Source organism: Cololabis saira, chromosome 9 (assembly GCF_033807715.1).
Source record: "Cololabis saira isolate AMF1-May2022 chromosome 9, fColSai1.1, whole genome shotgun sequence".
In the NCBI taxonomy this organism is placed as follows: Eukaryota; Metazoa; Chordata; class Actinopteri; order Beloniformes; family Belonidae; genus Cololabis; species Cololabis saira.
Window position 1 is genome coordinate 42,999,210 of NC_084595.1, and position 13,625 is coordinate 43,012,834.

At 43.8% G+C, this 13,625-nt stretch overlaps 1 protein-coding gene across 1 annotated transcript; it reads left to right on the forward strand.

Annotated features, from left to right (window-relative positions):
* Window positions 1-526: 526 nt before the first annotated feature.
* kazald3 (Kazal-type serine peptidase inhibitor domain 3) lies at window positions 527-6,533 on the forward strand. Its single transcript, XM_061730158.1, has 4 exons — window positions 527-1,247; window positions 4,837-4,997; window positions 5,099-5,246; window positions 6,106-6,533. Exons 1-4 carry the CDS (start codon window positions 713-715, stop codon window positions 6,189-6,191), a joined length of 930 nt encoding a protein of 309 aa, XP_061586142.1. The 5' UTR covers window positions 527-712; the 3' UTR covers window positions 6,192-6,533.
* Window positions 6,534-13,625: the final 7,092 nt, after the last annotated feature.

Below are 13,625 nucleotides of genomic sequence, written 5' to 3' on the forward strand. Positions count from 1 at the left end.
TTCTTTTATTCTTTCAAAAATGTGGAAATAAATGAATCAAATCAACAGAGGTGTATAATCCAGGTGCCATAAAGTAAAAATCCTGTCCAGCAGTTGTTCCAACCTTCAGAATAAGCATGTCTAGACAATGCTACAGCAATTTCTGCTGTTTGCAACATGGGAATGGTTGTTTTTTTGTAGAGGTGTTTAATCCAGGTGCCATAAAGTAAAAACCCTGCTGTGTTTCTGGATCAGCCTGTACATTTAGAACAGGTGTTTTCACTAAGGACCTACCATTTACCTGGTTTAGTATTTGGTTGGAACAATTGTTGGACTGGATTTTTACTTTATGGCACCTGGATTATACACCTCTCTGCAAATCAAATCAAACTCGTCGTGGACGTGGAAGAAAGAGCAGCAATATTTTCTGTTTCTGCTCATGTTCAGCCCAGCAGGCGCTTTATTTTGAAGGGTCAGACCGGAAGCGCTCTTTTATTCTGCAGACTTGACCTTGTGGCGTGTGCGCGCCAGCATCAGTTTGGACCTGGACCTGGTAGAACCTGGACCGGATCAGATGCTGTCGGAACCTCCCGCCTGAGGTTCGGGTTCAACGCCTTTTCTCCGGACTTTTAGGAATCTGGGGAATGTGACCCCGTTTCGGTCCCGGTCCTGGACAGAATCCATTCCCTGATCCGCACTCACCCGTCCGTGTGGGGCAGAACCAAACTGAAACATGCATGTCTTGGCTTTGCTGAGTGTGTGTGTGCATCTGTGCAGGGCTTTCCCAAACCTGCAGCCGGAACCCACCAGCGGGCCCCCCGCGGCCCCCGGGGCCCTGGCCCCGCTCCCGGAGCTGGGTCCGGGCGAGGGCCCGGGGGGCGTGAACGGGACCGGCTGCGGGCCCTGCGACCCGGACCTGTGCCCGGAGACCCGCGGCTGCCGGGCCGGCGAGGTGCCGGACTCCTGCGGCTGCTGCCGGGAGTGCGGGAACCTGGAGGGCCAGGCCTGCGACCCGGGGGCCCGCAGCGGGCTGTACGGGCTGTGCGGGGCCGGGCTGCGGTGCCGGGCGGACCCCGCGGGGGGTGAGGACTGGGGGGAGGAGGAGGAGGATGAGGGGGAGGATGGGGATGAGGGGGTGTGCGTGTGCCAGCAGCAGGAGCCCGTGTGCGCCAGCGACGGAACCACCTACATGAACATGTGTCAGTTCAGACAGGCCGCCTTCTCCGACCCGGAGCTGCAGACCCGCGGGACGGGGCCCTGCCGCACAGGTGAGACCCCGACACCCGCACATGAGACACCCGCACAGGTGAGACACCCGCACAGGTGACACACCCGCACAGGTGACACACCCGCACAGGTGACACACCCGCACATGAGACACCTGCACAGGTGGACCTGTAGCACTCTATAATGTAATAATTTCCTGAAAATGTAATAAAATGTGCACTTAACTCAATCGAAAATGTATTAAAACCCAATAATGTAATAACTTCACTATAATGTAATGTATAATGTAAAAATTTTTTACCGATAATGTAACACCTTATTACATTATTGGGAATTTATTATGGAGGTAGACTTGTCTTAATTATTCAATCAAAAAAAAGATTGCTTCAATCAAAAAATATATTTTCAATTAAAAAATGATTTCAATCAAAGAAAAAAGTGTTTGAATGCAAAAAAATATTTAAAACTCAAAAAAATGCATTTGTTTTTCTTTGATAGAAGTGAAGTTTTTTTTGTTTGAAGCAACTTTTTTGATGAAGTAGTGTTTTTTGTGTTTGGGCCATATTGTGGGTAGGACATTTGTGTCTTTATCATTTAATCAAAAAAGAAGTTGCTTCAAAAAGAAAAAAATGTTTTCAATGAAAAATGATTTCAATCAAAGAAAAAAGTGTTTGAATGCAAAAAAATATTTGAGACCCAAAAAATTGCATTTGAACACTTTTTTGGATTGAAAATATTTTTTTCGATTTGAAGTGATTTTTTTTTTTGATTGAAGTGAAAAAAGTTTTGAAGTCTTTTTTTTTTTAATTTGAATCATTTTGACACAAACATCCCGAAGTGGGCAGATGCTTCGCCATTGGTTGGCATGTTTTTACCCATCTATGTTTTTTAATCTGAAATGGAGCAAATTCAGCTACAAGAGCGGCCTGGGGTTGATTTACACTTAATATTTGAAGTGATATAGTACTAAGTGTGATACTGAGTGTCATCTACAGTGTAGGCCTACTGAAAGAAACAAAATAATCAAATAGATAATTTATAAACCATCTACTGTAAACACTTATCTACTTTATTTTTGGTTTTAAATAAACTGCAACAGCAATGTGTAACAACAATTTGAAGTGGAACGACAACAATTAAGTGCAACAACAAAGTACTACAAAAACTAGAACTATAATTAAAATCACTCAACTTAGATAAACAGTACCTCGCCAATATGTTCTCCATATAAGAATAAATTAAAATGTACAAAAACAGACATTATTAAATAGAATAAACAAATAAAATCAAACAAATTCTTAAATAATGATGTAATGAACAGAGGTACCAGAAACAGTTGTTTAAAAATCAAATATTAAGTTAATCAATTTTATTTTTTTAACTCTTGGGGGCCCCCTAGTGGTCATGGGGCCCTAAGCAGCCTCTTCGTTTGTTTATGCCTTGGGCCGGTTCTGGACACCTGCACAGGTGGGCCTTACCAGAACAGAGTAGAACCAGCAGAATCCGCCTCTTCACGTCTTTTTGTCCTTATTGAAGGTCGACGCTCGACCATCTAATACCGGACCTGGATTTGATTTAACTCGGACCTGGATTTGATTTATCTCGGAATGTTCCTTTTAAAAAACCTAAATGTTTGTGTGACACACAAAGAAAAGAAAAAACTACTTTAAAAACTCTTGAATTTGCAGAAATTCTCTCTTTAGAACCTCACATGTTTCTCTGGGAGAAAAAAACCCCCAACATTTTGACTTTAAGAACTTTGCAACGTTTGTATGAAAATGTTCAGAAATTAAATTCAAACACCAGAGACTCACAAGTTTGAAATGAATAAAGAAATAGACACATTTCAAAAAAAAAAAAATCCTAATTTATAAATTTGCTAATTTTCCTCCCAAAAGATCTGCATAAAAAGGTACCTGCTGTTCCATGCCTGGAACGAGAGAGGAAGTCACACAGCTCGTTTGATTCTTCCAATAAAACTGGAGATTGAGGCCGCATAAGATCTGGACACGACCCCTGTGTCGTCATCAAAGCATCCCCAGCAAAATTGCCAGACATTTGCCTCTTGCTGCTGCTTGTGCTGGGGGTGGTTCTGGTTGTGTTCATGGCGGTTCTGGTTGTGTTCACGGCGGTTCTGGTTGGTTCAGGTTTGTTAATGAACCACAGCCCCTGCTATTATAACTCTGGTCCCATGCAGCTGCGCCTGCTCTGATTCCTGACCGGTCCCCACATGGTTGCCAGGGAACCTGTTAGGCTCACTCGAGAACAGAAATAGCCAAATGTGCCAGGGACCCCAAAAGCAAAGACACTGAGACTGAAGTTGCAAACAAAGGATTTAATGAGTAAACTCAATCCGGGGGAGGTGGATGGAACGGTGGAGCAGGGAGACACTGGATTGACTGGAGGGAGCCTGGAACACAAGGAAAGAACAGTTAGAACCAAAAAATAGCAGATCCACAAAATCTCACAAACACCAGAGCCTAAACTCTCTGCTGCAGGTACTTGCCACAGTAGTCAACGTCTAAGCGCCGGGTGTCGTCTCTCAGCAGCTTATGTAGGCAGCCCTTGATTCTGAAGGTGGAGCAGCTGTGGCTGATTGGAATCAGCCACAGCTGTGCTGGCTGCTGGCTGAGGGGCTTGTGGCACAACAGAACCATGTGTGGTCAGCACGTGTTGTTCCCCGTACATCTCTCTAAAGTCAAACCCAAACCAGCGTTCCAAAACGATGGTTCCTGGAACTCTGAAACTTCTGAACTTCACTGCACGGGCGAAACCTTAGAAAAGTTCCAACCTCGATGTGCGTCCAGCAATCTGATGGCGCTTTTCCACTAGTACCTACTCAGCCCGACTCGACTCGCCTCAGTTTGGTTCTTTTCCCCCAGGGGTCTAACGTGCCGAGTAGATACTTTTTCTGTAACTATTCTGCTGAGGTTCTAAGCGGCTGAGTCGGCTGTATCTGACATCATCACACTACAGGCCACCGATTGGTCGGGGGGTTGGAGTCAGACGTCTGAGTCAGGAGGAGGAAATCAGAGAAAGAGACTCTGACGGATTCTTGTTCATTTTATTCAACCAGCAACGGCAGCAAAAGTCTGTTTCATGATCCAACTCTGAGGGTCAGATGTTCATAAACCTGGTGCTGAGGAGAGAATTAACAAGGGATCTAGACGGGCGATAAGGAACGACCAGATCTACCAGGAGCTCTGTCACTTCATAGCTGCTCGCTGCTCCAGCTGACTTTTCAGCAGCGCCGAGACAAATTAAAAAAAATTTAAAAAGCGTTGCCGCTTGAAGCTTCTCTCACTCTCATCTTTTAACTTGATATTGAACACAAACCACAGACCCAGCAGCACATCTATCATCTCCTCCAGGTTCTACATCTTTAGTGTTGTTGTCTTCTCCGTTTAGATACACAATCAAATACGTCACAGCAGCTTCACTCCAACCTCCTACTTCTCCAGGTGCTGAATGTTATGGAAAAGAAACCAGGCCGAGTTGAGTCGAGTCGAGCTGAGATGAGTAGAGCCGAGTAGGTGCTAGTGGAAAAGCTCCATGAGAAGATGTTCATTCAGCTCCTCAGCTGCCTCACCTGTCTGTTCCCTAACCGTCTGTCCCCTGTCCGTCTGTCAGTCCCCGTCATCAAGGTTCCCCCCCAGAGTCAGGTGAACGGGACGGGCAGTATTCTGGTGTTCCTCTGTGAGGTCTTTGCGTTTCCGATGGCGCTGGTGGAGTGGAGGAAGGAGGGACGAGACGTTCTCCTACCTGGAGACGACCCGCACATCTCTGTCCAGGTACACACACACCTGCCGCTGTAGCCGCGCCCTCTGCTGCAGAAAAGACTTCCTGTGGTTGACGAGAGGACCTTCCCAAACTGTGTCTTCCTGTTCCCCAGGTGAGGGGCGGGCCTCTGAAATTCGAGCTGTCCAGTTGGCTTCAGATTGAGGGGGCGGAGCCAGCTGACTCAGGAACCTATCAGTGCGTAGCTCGCAACAACCTGGGCTCTGTGTCCGCCTCAGCTGTGCTGGAAGTGCTGGGAGCAGGTGAGACAACCCCCTGTACACTGCTGCAGTTACTAACCTAACTTCTCACCTGTCTTAACTAACCTAACTTCTCACCTGTCTTAACTAACCTAACTTCTCACCTGTCTTAACTAACCTAACTTCTCTCAATTCAATTCAATTTTATTTATATAGCGTCTAATACAGCAAAAGTTGTCTCCAGACGCTTTCCAGAGACCCAGAACATGAACCCCCGAGCAATTATTACATAAACAATGGCAGGTAAAACTCCCATAGTGGGAGAAAAGCCTTAAGCCAAACAGTGGCAAGAAAAACTCCCCTTTAGGAGGAAAGAAACCTTAAGCAGGACCAGGCTCATAAGGGGGGACCCTACTGCCGAGGGCCAGACTGGGGGTCGGGGACGTTAGCAGCACACAGCAGGCAGGTGGAAGCAGCAGCGGGATGACCGGGGGTGGGGACCGCAGGCCAGCACGCAGCTCCCGAAGCTCCGGCCCAATCAGCAAATCCCAGGTTGGGGTGCAGGGTAGGGAAAGGTTGAGAAGAAAGGTTTTAAGTTTAGTTTTAAAGGTGGAGGTGGTGTCAGCCTCCTTAACCCAGATTGGAAGTTGGTTCCATAGTAACGGTTCCTGATAGCAGAACACCCGCCCTCCAAATCTACATTTGGATACTCTAGGAACGACGAGTAAACCTGCACTCCGAGAACGGAGAGCTCTGCCAGGAACATAAGGCACTATCAGGTCTTGCAAATAATGCAGACCTAAGCCATCTTAACTAACCTAACTTGTCTTAACTAACCTAACTTGTCTCACCTGTCTTAACTAACCTATCTTGTCTTAACTAACCTAACTTGTCTCCCTGTCCTCACCTGTCCGTCTCTCAGAGGAGCTGTCATCTTACCTGGCCAACAGTGTTTCTGAGATGAAGCAGGTGATGGACGTCTCAGACTACGATGAGGACTTCTACTGATCCACCTGTGATGTCACTTTCCCGCCGGAGCCATAGCCTTAGATTGACCATCTTGCCTCCCAGACTTTTATTTTGGCGGGACGAAAGGACAGTGCTGAGGAAGCAGCGATTATATCGGTCATTATATTGTGGTTATTTACTGTGTAGTTACTCTACTGTGACCCAGGGCGACAACGTGGATGTTGAACGTTCCGTTGAGTCGCAGGTTCGAGTCTCCTGCTGACTCGCTCCACGTCTGTTATTCAAAATAAAAGACCAAAGAACAAGCTGCTATCAGTTTAGCTGCATCACAGATGAGAGAAAAAGGCTGTCATGATAAAGATGGCTGTGTTTACACGTTTACGGGTTGTTGGTTCTGTTTCTTTTCAATCTAAGCGTGCGTGTATGCATGTGCATGTATGTGATGAAGGTGCTCCGTCCGTTCTCTGTGAACACGGTGATGTCAGACGCTCTCAAGCCTTCCAGGTGTTGTGGAGGAAACGTTGCTCCTGCATCACCAACCCCTGACGCTTCAGCGTGAGCCTCATCCAGCTAAATTGCTGGTATCTATTAGGGGTGTAACGATACACTAATCTCACAATACGGTACACGATATTGAGGTCACGATAACGATACGATATTATAGCAGTATTTTTTAACAACCTTGAATGCGGAACATATGACTGGAAAAAATGGTCTTTTATTTGAAAGACACAAAATACAAAACCATGCTGTGCATTTGCCCTATTGTTCCAGTTTGTAATGCTTTATAACTGTAAATGCTTTAACTGTTTTAAAGAGAAAGCCAGGCCAACCATTTTCCACAAACTGAACTAAAAGTAAATGTCAGGTTTGCATTATGCATCTTCAGTTTCATACAAGTACAAATATTTTGCCACAAACTGAATAGTTTCTCTCATGTATGACATGACTTTTTTCTTTTCCAGAAATTTAACAACTAAAATTAAATAAATAAATAAAAATAAATGAAAAGTCCCAATCTCCAAAATGCAACATGACTGTTATTTATCTTGTGCCAGAGTTCAGAGCTTCACATGCTCCCAGCCTGAGGCCATAAGGTGAACCCCGTTATCGTTTCATCTACACAATCTTTACATCATAAAAAAGATTGATTCATGCTCACCTTATAAGTAAAAGTTCGGAGCTCAAAACCCCCCAAGAGTCCTGTGATCGGGACCGTAAAACGGTACTAGTTTCTTCTGAGCGGAGTCAGATTTTGGTCGAGGCGCGGTCGGCGCTGCACCAATAGAATGCGCATTACTAGTAAACACAATATATTCATATTAATAACCCAATATCGCGATACAGTGTGTCCAGTTGTACCAGGCTGCAAATACAAGGCCACATACGAACACGGCCCCCGGTTCAGGGGGCAAACGCCATATAAGAACTTAAGCCTGAGACCAGGCAGGACGAAAAGCTAATGTGTCTTGGTGCTGTTAAAAACCCGTTGCCACTCTGACGGCCCGCGGCGCTTCCCCGTCCCCTCCACAGCCTACAATAGCCAATGAGCGCCTGCATTGAAATGAAGCCCATGTCCCCCTTTTGTCATGAAAAAAATGAGCCAGTTGGAACCAATTGTGCTGATGACTGGCACATTGTATAGCCAATGAAATACTGAAAACAACAATGTGCTGCTTCAGGTGGTGGTAACAAAGCTACAACAAGGAAGTACATGCGTAAAGTGAATTTACTTGCAGCGAATGAAACGTGCGTCCGTGTTTTGACTCTTTTATATGCAAAGTTTAGCTCAATGTTTCAATAACTTTTTTTCAGCAATATTGATAGTGAATCTGGATATGAGATAGAATACCTCTAAGTGTCAGCTTTCATTATAGGCCAAAATGATGACTGTACGTTGAAGGGTTCAATAGTTATGCCGTTTTATCCTAGGTATGTGACCATGGTTATCCAAGTGTCCTTTTGTTGTCTCCAAATGGCCATTTTAGGAAAGGTCTAGACACAATCTTACAAAAACATGTGTAAAATATTCCTTTTTTTTGTGGTATTGTTATCAAATTTGAAATTGCACTAGATAAGGCTTCATGCTGTGGTCTCATTGTGTTTTCCAGCTAATAAGTCATATATTCACTCATCTGCAGACATCTGGTTACAAAACAAATTTCCAGCAGATATAAAAACCTATTTACTTTTGGTATGCCTTGGATAGGCGTTTAAGGCTAATCTTACAGGAATGGTAACACATTAATTCTGCTGTCAGACTGCAAACTGTTGAATTGTGCTATACAAATAAACTTGCCTTGCCTCATGAGGCAAGGCAAGTTTATTTGTATAGCACAATTCAACACAAGGTCATTCAAAGTTCTTTACATCAACATTAAAAGCGGCAAAACACAATTAAACAGTAAATACAAATAAAATGATAAGAAAAGAGGTCAAATAATATTTAATTTAAGAGTACGCTTAAATAAATGTATAGGAAAAGAGATAAAATAATAGAAAGCACAAGTTGTTAGAAAGTAAGGGCAGTAGAGTACAGCAGGTACATCTCATTCTTAAAATGGCAAGAATTACGTTTCTATACGGTCAAAACGTACAAAGACCGGGTCAAATACAGTAGTATACGGTGAATCAAACCAATTTGACAATTCTACGTCACAATACCTGCATTCAAGTATTTCATTTAAGAGTACGCTTAAATAACAAATAAAATGATAAGAAAAGAGGTAAAATAATAAAAAGCACAGGTTGTTAAAAAATAAGGGCAGTAGAGTACAGCAGGTAAGTATTTAATTCAGTAAACAGTAATGTTTTTAGGCCTGATTTAAAGGAGCTGACAGTTGGAGCAGACCTCAGGTCTGCAGGAAGTTTGTTCCAGCGGTGAGGAGCAGAATAACTCAGTCCTCAGATCTGCTCTGGTGGAATCCTGAAGACATGACCCACAGATACTTGGGAGTCTCTGCGTCTCCTGCTGTGTGAAATCTAATGTCTCATGTGGTGTCACACATTCAAATACATAACTGACATAAAAGCAGGAAGCTGGAAAGGAAATGTCCCCGTGTCTGCAGAGAGGTAAAGCATCACGATCACTCGTTTCCGTGGAAACAAAAACACAAAGTTGTGGTCATAAATTTACACCGGTTTCTCTGAGCTGTCGTTCTGCAGCAGAAAAGGTGAACATTTGTGGAGACGATAAGAAGAAGCTGGCTTCATTTATCTTGAAAAGCGGCCAGTTGATTCCCTGGAATGTAAAACGCACAGAGACTGTAATCGGTTTCATCCCTGAGAGCTGAGCTGGTTCTTCACCGGAAACCCAGTAAGAGCAGCCGGTTCCCAGAGACGGGACTGGTGGAGACACACAGTCCTCTCACACACACACACACACACACACACACACACACACACACACACACACACACACACACACACACACACACACACACACACACACGGATAAAAGTACAAGGAGGTCTGGCAGTGATTTGTGCGTCTGTCCTCTGGTGAAGGAAAACCTGGTTTTCATTCTGGATGGAAAATGTTTCTGTGAAGAAAGGAGTCCAACTGAGCATGTGCAGCGTTTCTGAGGCCACTGAGAGAAGAACCTGAAGGTGAAGGTGATATTGATGGTGATGAAACCAGACCTAGGACAACTGTCCCTTGAACAAGGGAATCGTCCCGTATTTACAAACTAAAGTCCGTCCCGTATGGAGCTGAAAAGGGACGCACTTTGTCCCGTATTACTGTGAGAGTCTAAAAATAGTCATAAAATGCCAATGGAAAATGGCATTGAGCTGTTGAGTTCACAAGTTATTGTTTTCTGTTTTACTACAACTGTAGCTACAGTCATGGCCTTTGAGACACAAATATGTTTAAAAGTTTCCTACAGACTTTCTGTTCGCACTTTTGTCATTGCACTAAAAATGTGCACTATTACAGAATGTTCTGCTTTCTTTCTATTGTTTTATTTTAATTTATACAATTTTAAGACAGGTTTCTGTTTAAGAAAGATACTTATTTTATTCAGTTCATTTTGTTATTTTGTATTAAAGTGAATTGCTGGATAATAATTTGTTTTCCACATGTTCATGGTATTCAAAAATATGCATCTAATTCAATTCAGGTTCGAGTCAAACAGTTAAAAAATTGTTTCACTCACAAAAAAGGGGGGTAAAAAAATCACCACACCAGGGAAGGTGAAGGCAATCGATGAGGTGTCCCTTATTTAGTTTTCAGGGAGTTGGCAACCCTACCTAGGACCCAGGGCCCACCTGCTGCTACAAACACTTGTGTCTCCGTCTATGTGCTTTGTGGACTCTCAGGTTTTTTTATTTATTAAAAAATAATCAGAATACATAAAATGTATATACCAAAAAAAAAACATAAGCAAAACAAAGCAAATTAAAGAGACAAATCTATATGTAGATAAATATGTCCTTTTTGAAAGGGTATAGGATGAAGTTTCAAAAAACCTTTCTAGTCATACCCCCATAACTCCACTTTGGTCATTGTCTTTCAGTTAATATGTCCAATTCCATTTTGTATCCATTAGAATATTGATTTTAAAGATTTTTTTTAAGCTTACTTGGCGATTTGCATGATTTCATTTTATCTTTGCAGTTGTTCCACAGATTCCCATCCCGCTAAGAGACTTAGTGGGAAACGTCTTCCGCCTGCAGCTCAACAGTCGATTCGCTCCGCTGCTCATCTGTGTGCGAGGAATCCAGGAAATACCAGCAAATAGGTTCCAGACCAGCAGCCGAGCAGGACTCTGAGGCTGCACGCTCACATCTGTACATCCATCTGTACATCCATCCGGGACATGCGTCCTCTACCGGAGGAAACGATGCACCAGGACCCCAACTGTTTGGGGTCCGCTCTCATCAGCAGCAACTGACCACCAGTGGTGGTTTCTGGCATCAGTTATGGCTAATTTTAAGACATCTGAGAGAAAAGTCCAGAGCAAACGGCTCTATGTGGAGATCTCACGCATCATCAAAAATTCACTTGTCAAATATGCAGAAGAGGGTGGCAAACTGTCCACCCACGCTAATCCGGGCCCTGCAACACGTTTTGAACTCCGGATCAATGACTCCTACAGTTATGATGCTACCGTTCAGCAATCCACTGATGATCATTGAATTCATAAAGAAGTTGTTAAACTTTGATATGATTGACGGTAAAATAACTCTGGCTATACCTGCAGCATTGAGTACCGACATAACTGCTCCACTCACCAATAAGAAGAATAGACCATTGAAAAGAAGGATAAAGAATATCTTTACCAAGCACATTCCCAGAATGTTCACTAAGGCAATGACAGTCACCTCAAGGGCCTGCAGAGAAGCTGCACTGTTTGTTTCATCGGGGAAAACCGAATTTAAAAACCTTCAAACTGATCCAATACTCTTATTTTCACAGCTGCGAGGGGCTGAACAATTCGTAACATGAACAGTAAGGTAACTGTGTTGTCTAAGACTGTCCGAAATGTATTTCTGGGGGTTTTGTAATTGAATGTGGTTGAACGTCCTGAGCAGCTGCGTCAGCTAAACGGCTGCTGTTTAACTGTCCAGCACAGCTGCGCACACTCAGTACAAACATTTATGTAAACAAACGGAATATAGATACAGTTTTTCACAATTGTTTAAACACATTTCCTGATAGACTACCTCACTTTCTCAAAACAGAAATTACAAAACTCATACACAAAATCCTACACTTCTCTTGCAAAAGCACACTCTACCCTCAAAACAGTGTTAACTCTTCACGAAATGGTATTTCCTTCTCAAATGCCAAACACATACATCATTTGAGTAGACATTTCTAAGCACCCACTGAACACTGATGTGCAGAATGGAAGACACTATAGTATGAATGGAAAACACTATATGAATGCTCAGTAGAATCATGCATTTGTATGTTCAGTGTTACACCTACAGCTGTTGGATGGAATATATCACCATATAGTATTCTTATGTATAGGCTACTCAAATAGAAAATACACAATTATTTACTGTATCAACAAATAATATTTTATTTTGACTCAAAATGTGCAGTCCACTGGACATCACAGCAAGCTGTGGATTAAAACTTGACAGAAAATAGAACACAGGACCTCATCCACGTCGCAGGCGATGTTCTCCCTGGCCAAGCAGCGGGGGAAGAATCTCCTACAATGCCGCATGAAGCCTCAACAGGCCTCCGCAATGACATCGCCACATACGTCCTCCATGGTCTGCAGCAGTGGGATCCGTGTCTGAGGATTTCTCTCGTATATCTTCCATCTCCAGGCAGAGAAAAACTCCTCAATTGGGTTGAGTAAGGGAGAGTATGGAGGGAGATATAGGACATCAACTACAGGATGTACCCTGAACCACTCACGGGCCAGGGCAGCCCGGTGGAAACTGACATTGTCCCAGATAACAACGAACCTGACCACCTCTGTGTCCTCCATCTGGTCTGGCTGGACAATGATATTGTAGAGCTGGTCCAGGAATCTTAGAAGAAGTGCAGTGTTGTAGGGGCCAAGGGTGGCATGGTGATGGAGGACGGATGGGGGTGATTGATGGCAGCACACGTTATGTTCCCTCCACACTGGCCAGGGACCTCTGTGATGGCACGCTGGCCGATGATATTCCTCCCTCGGCGCCTTCTTTTTACAAGGTTGAACCCTGCTTCATCAATGAATATGAATTCAGGCACGTCTGCTGCTGAATCTAGGTCAAGAAATCTCTGAAACAGACAACATGACAATTACAGTATACACCAAGAGTGGTCAATAGAGTATAGGCTATTATGGTAAGAAAGGACAACATTGGATTACTATAATATAGTACAGTAATGTGTCAGTGCTGATAGGACACAGTTGTGGAATGTATAGGACTTACTTGCACATAGTCATCGTGAATCTCCTTGATTCTGTCAGTGTTCCTTTCAAAAGGAACCCGGTACACTTGTTTGACTCTGGTGGAATTGCGCTGCAGAACCCGGTCCAATGTGGATAGACTCACAGTTGCTATATTTTGGAACAGTTGTTGGTCTGCGATTATTGCGTCGTGGATCTGTCTGAGAGTTATTACGTTGTTGGCCAGCACCATGTTGACTATTGCAGTTTCCTGCTCATCAGTGAACAGTCTTCGTCTCCAACCACCATGTGGTAATCTTTCAGTTCTGCAAAAGATACAAGATAGAAATACAGCAAGGTCCTTGCAACACTCATTGAATACTGTATTGATATGCAGTACTTACCTATGCTCATTCCTGAATGTCCGGATTATTGAGGCAACTGAGAAGCGACTCAGGTTTGGTTGGACCCTCATGCCAGCCTCCCTCATGGGCAAACCATGGTTGACAACATGGTCAATGACAGTGGCCCTAATCTCATCAGAGATGATGATTCTTCTCCCTCGTCCTCCTCGTCCTCTTCCTACTCCTCCTCCTTGTCCTTTCCCTCCTCTTCCTCCTTGTCCTCCTCCT

Bases quoted from the DNA above. Each gene is read 5' to 3' on its own strand.
- kazald3 (XM_061730158.1), top strand. From the start codon at position 713: ATGCATGTCTTGGCTTTGCTGAGTGTGTGTGTGCATCTGTGCAGGGCT. The intron at 4,998-5,098 runs GTACACACACAC...CCTGTTCCCCAG, and splicing joins ACCCGCACATCTCTGTCCAG to GTGAGGGGCGGGCCTCTGAA. The intron at 5,247-6,105 runs GTGAGACAACCC...TCCGTCTCTCAG, and splicing joins GCTGGAAGTGCTGGGAGCAG to AGGAGCTGTCATCTTACCTG.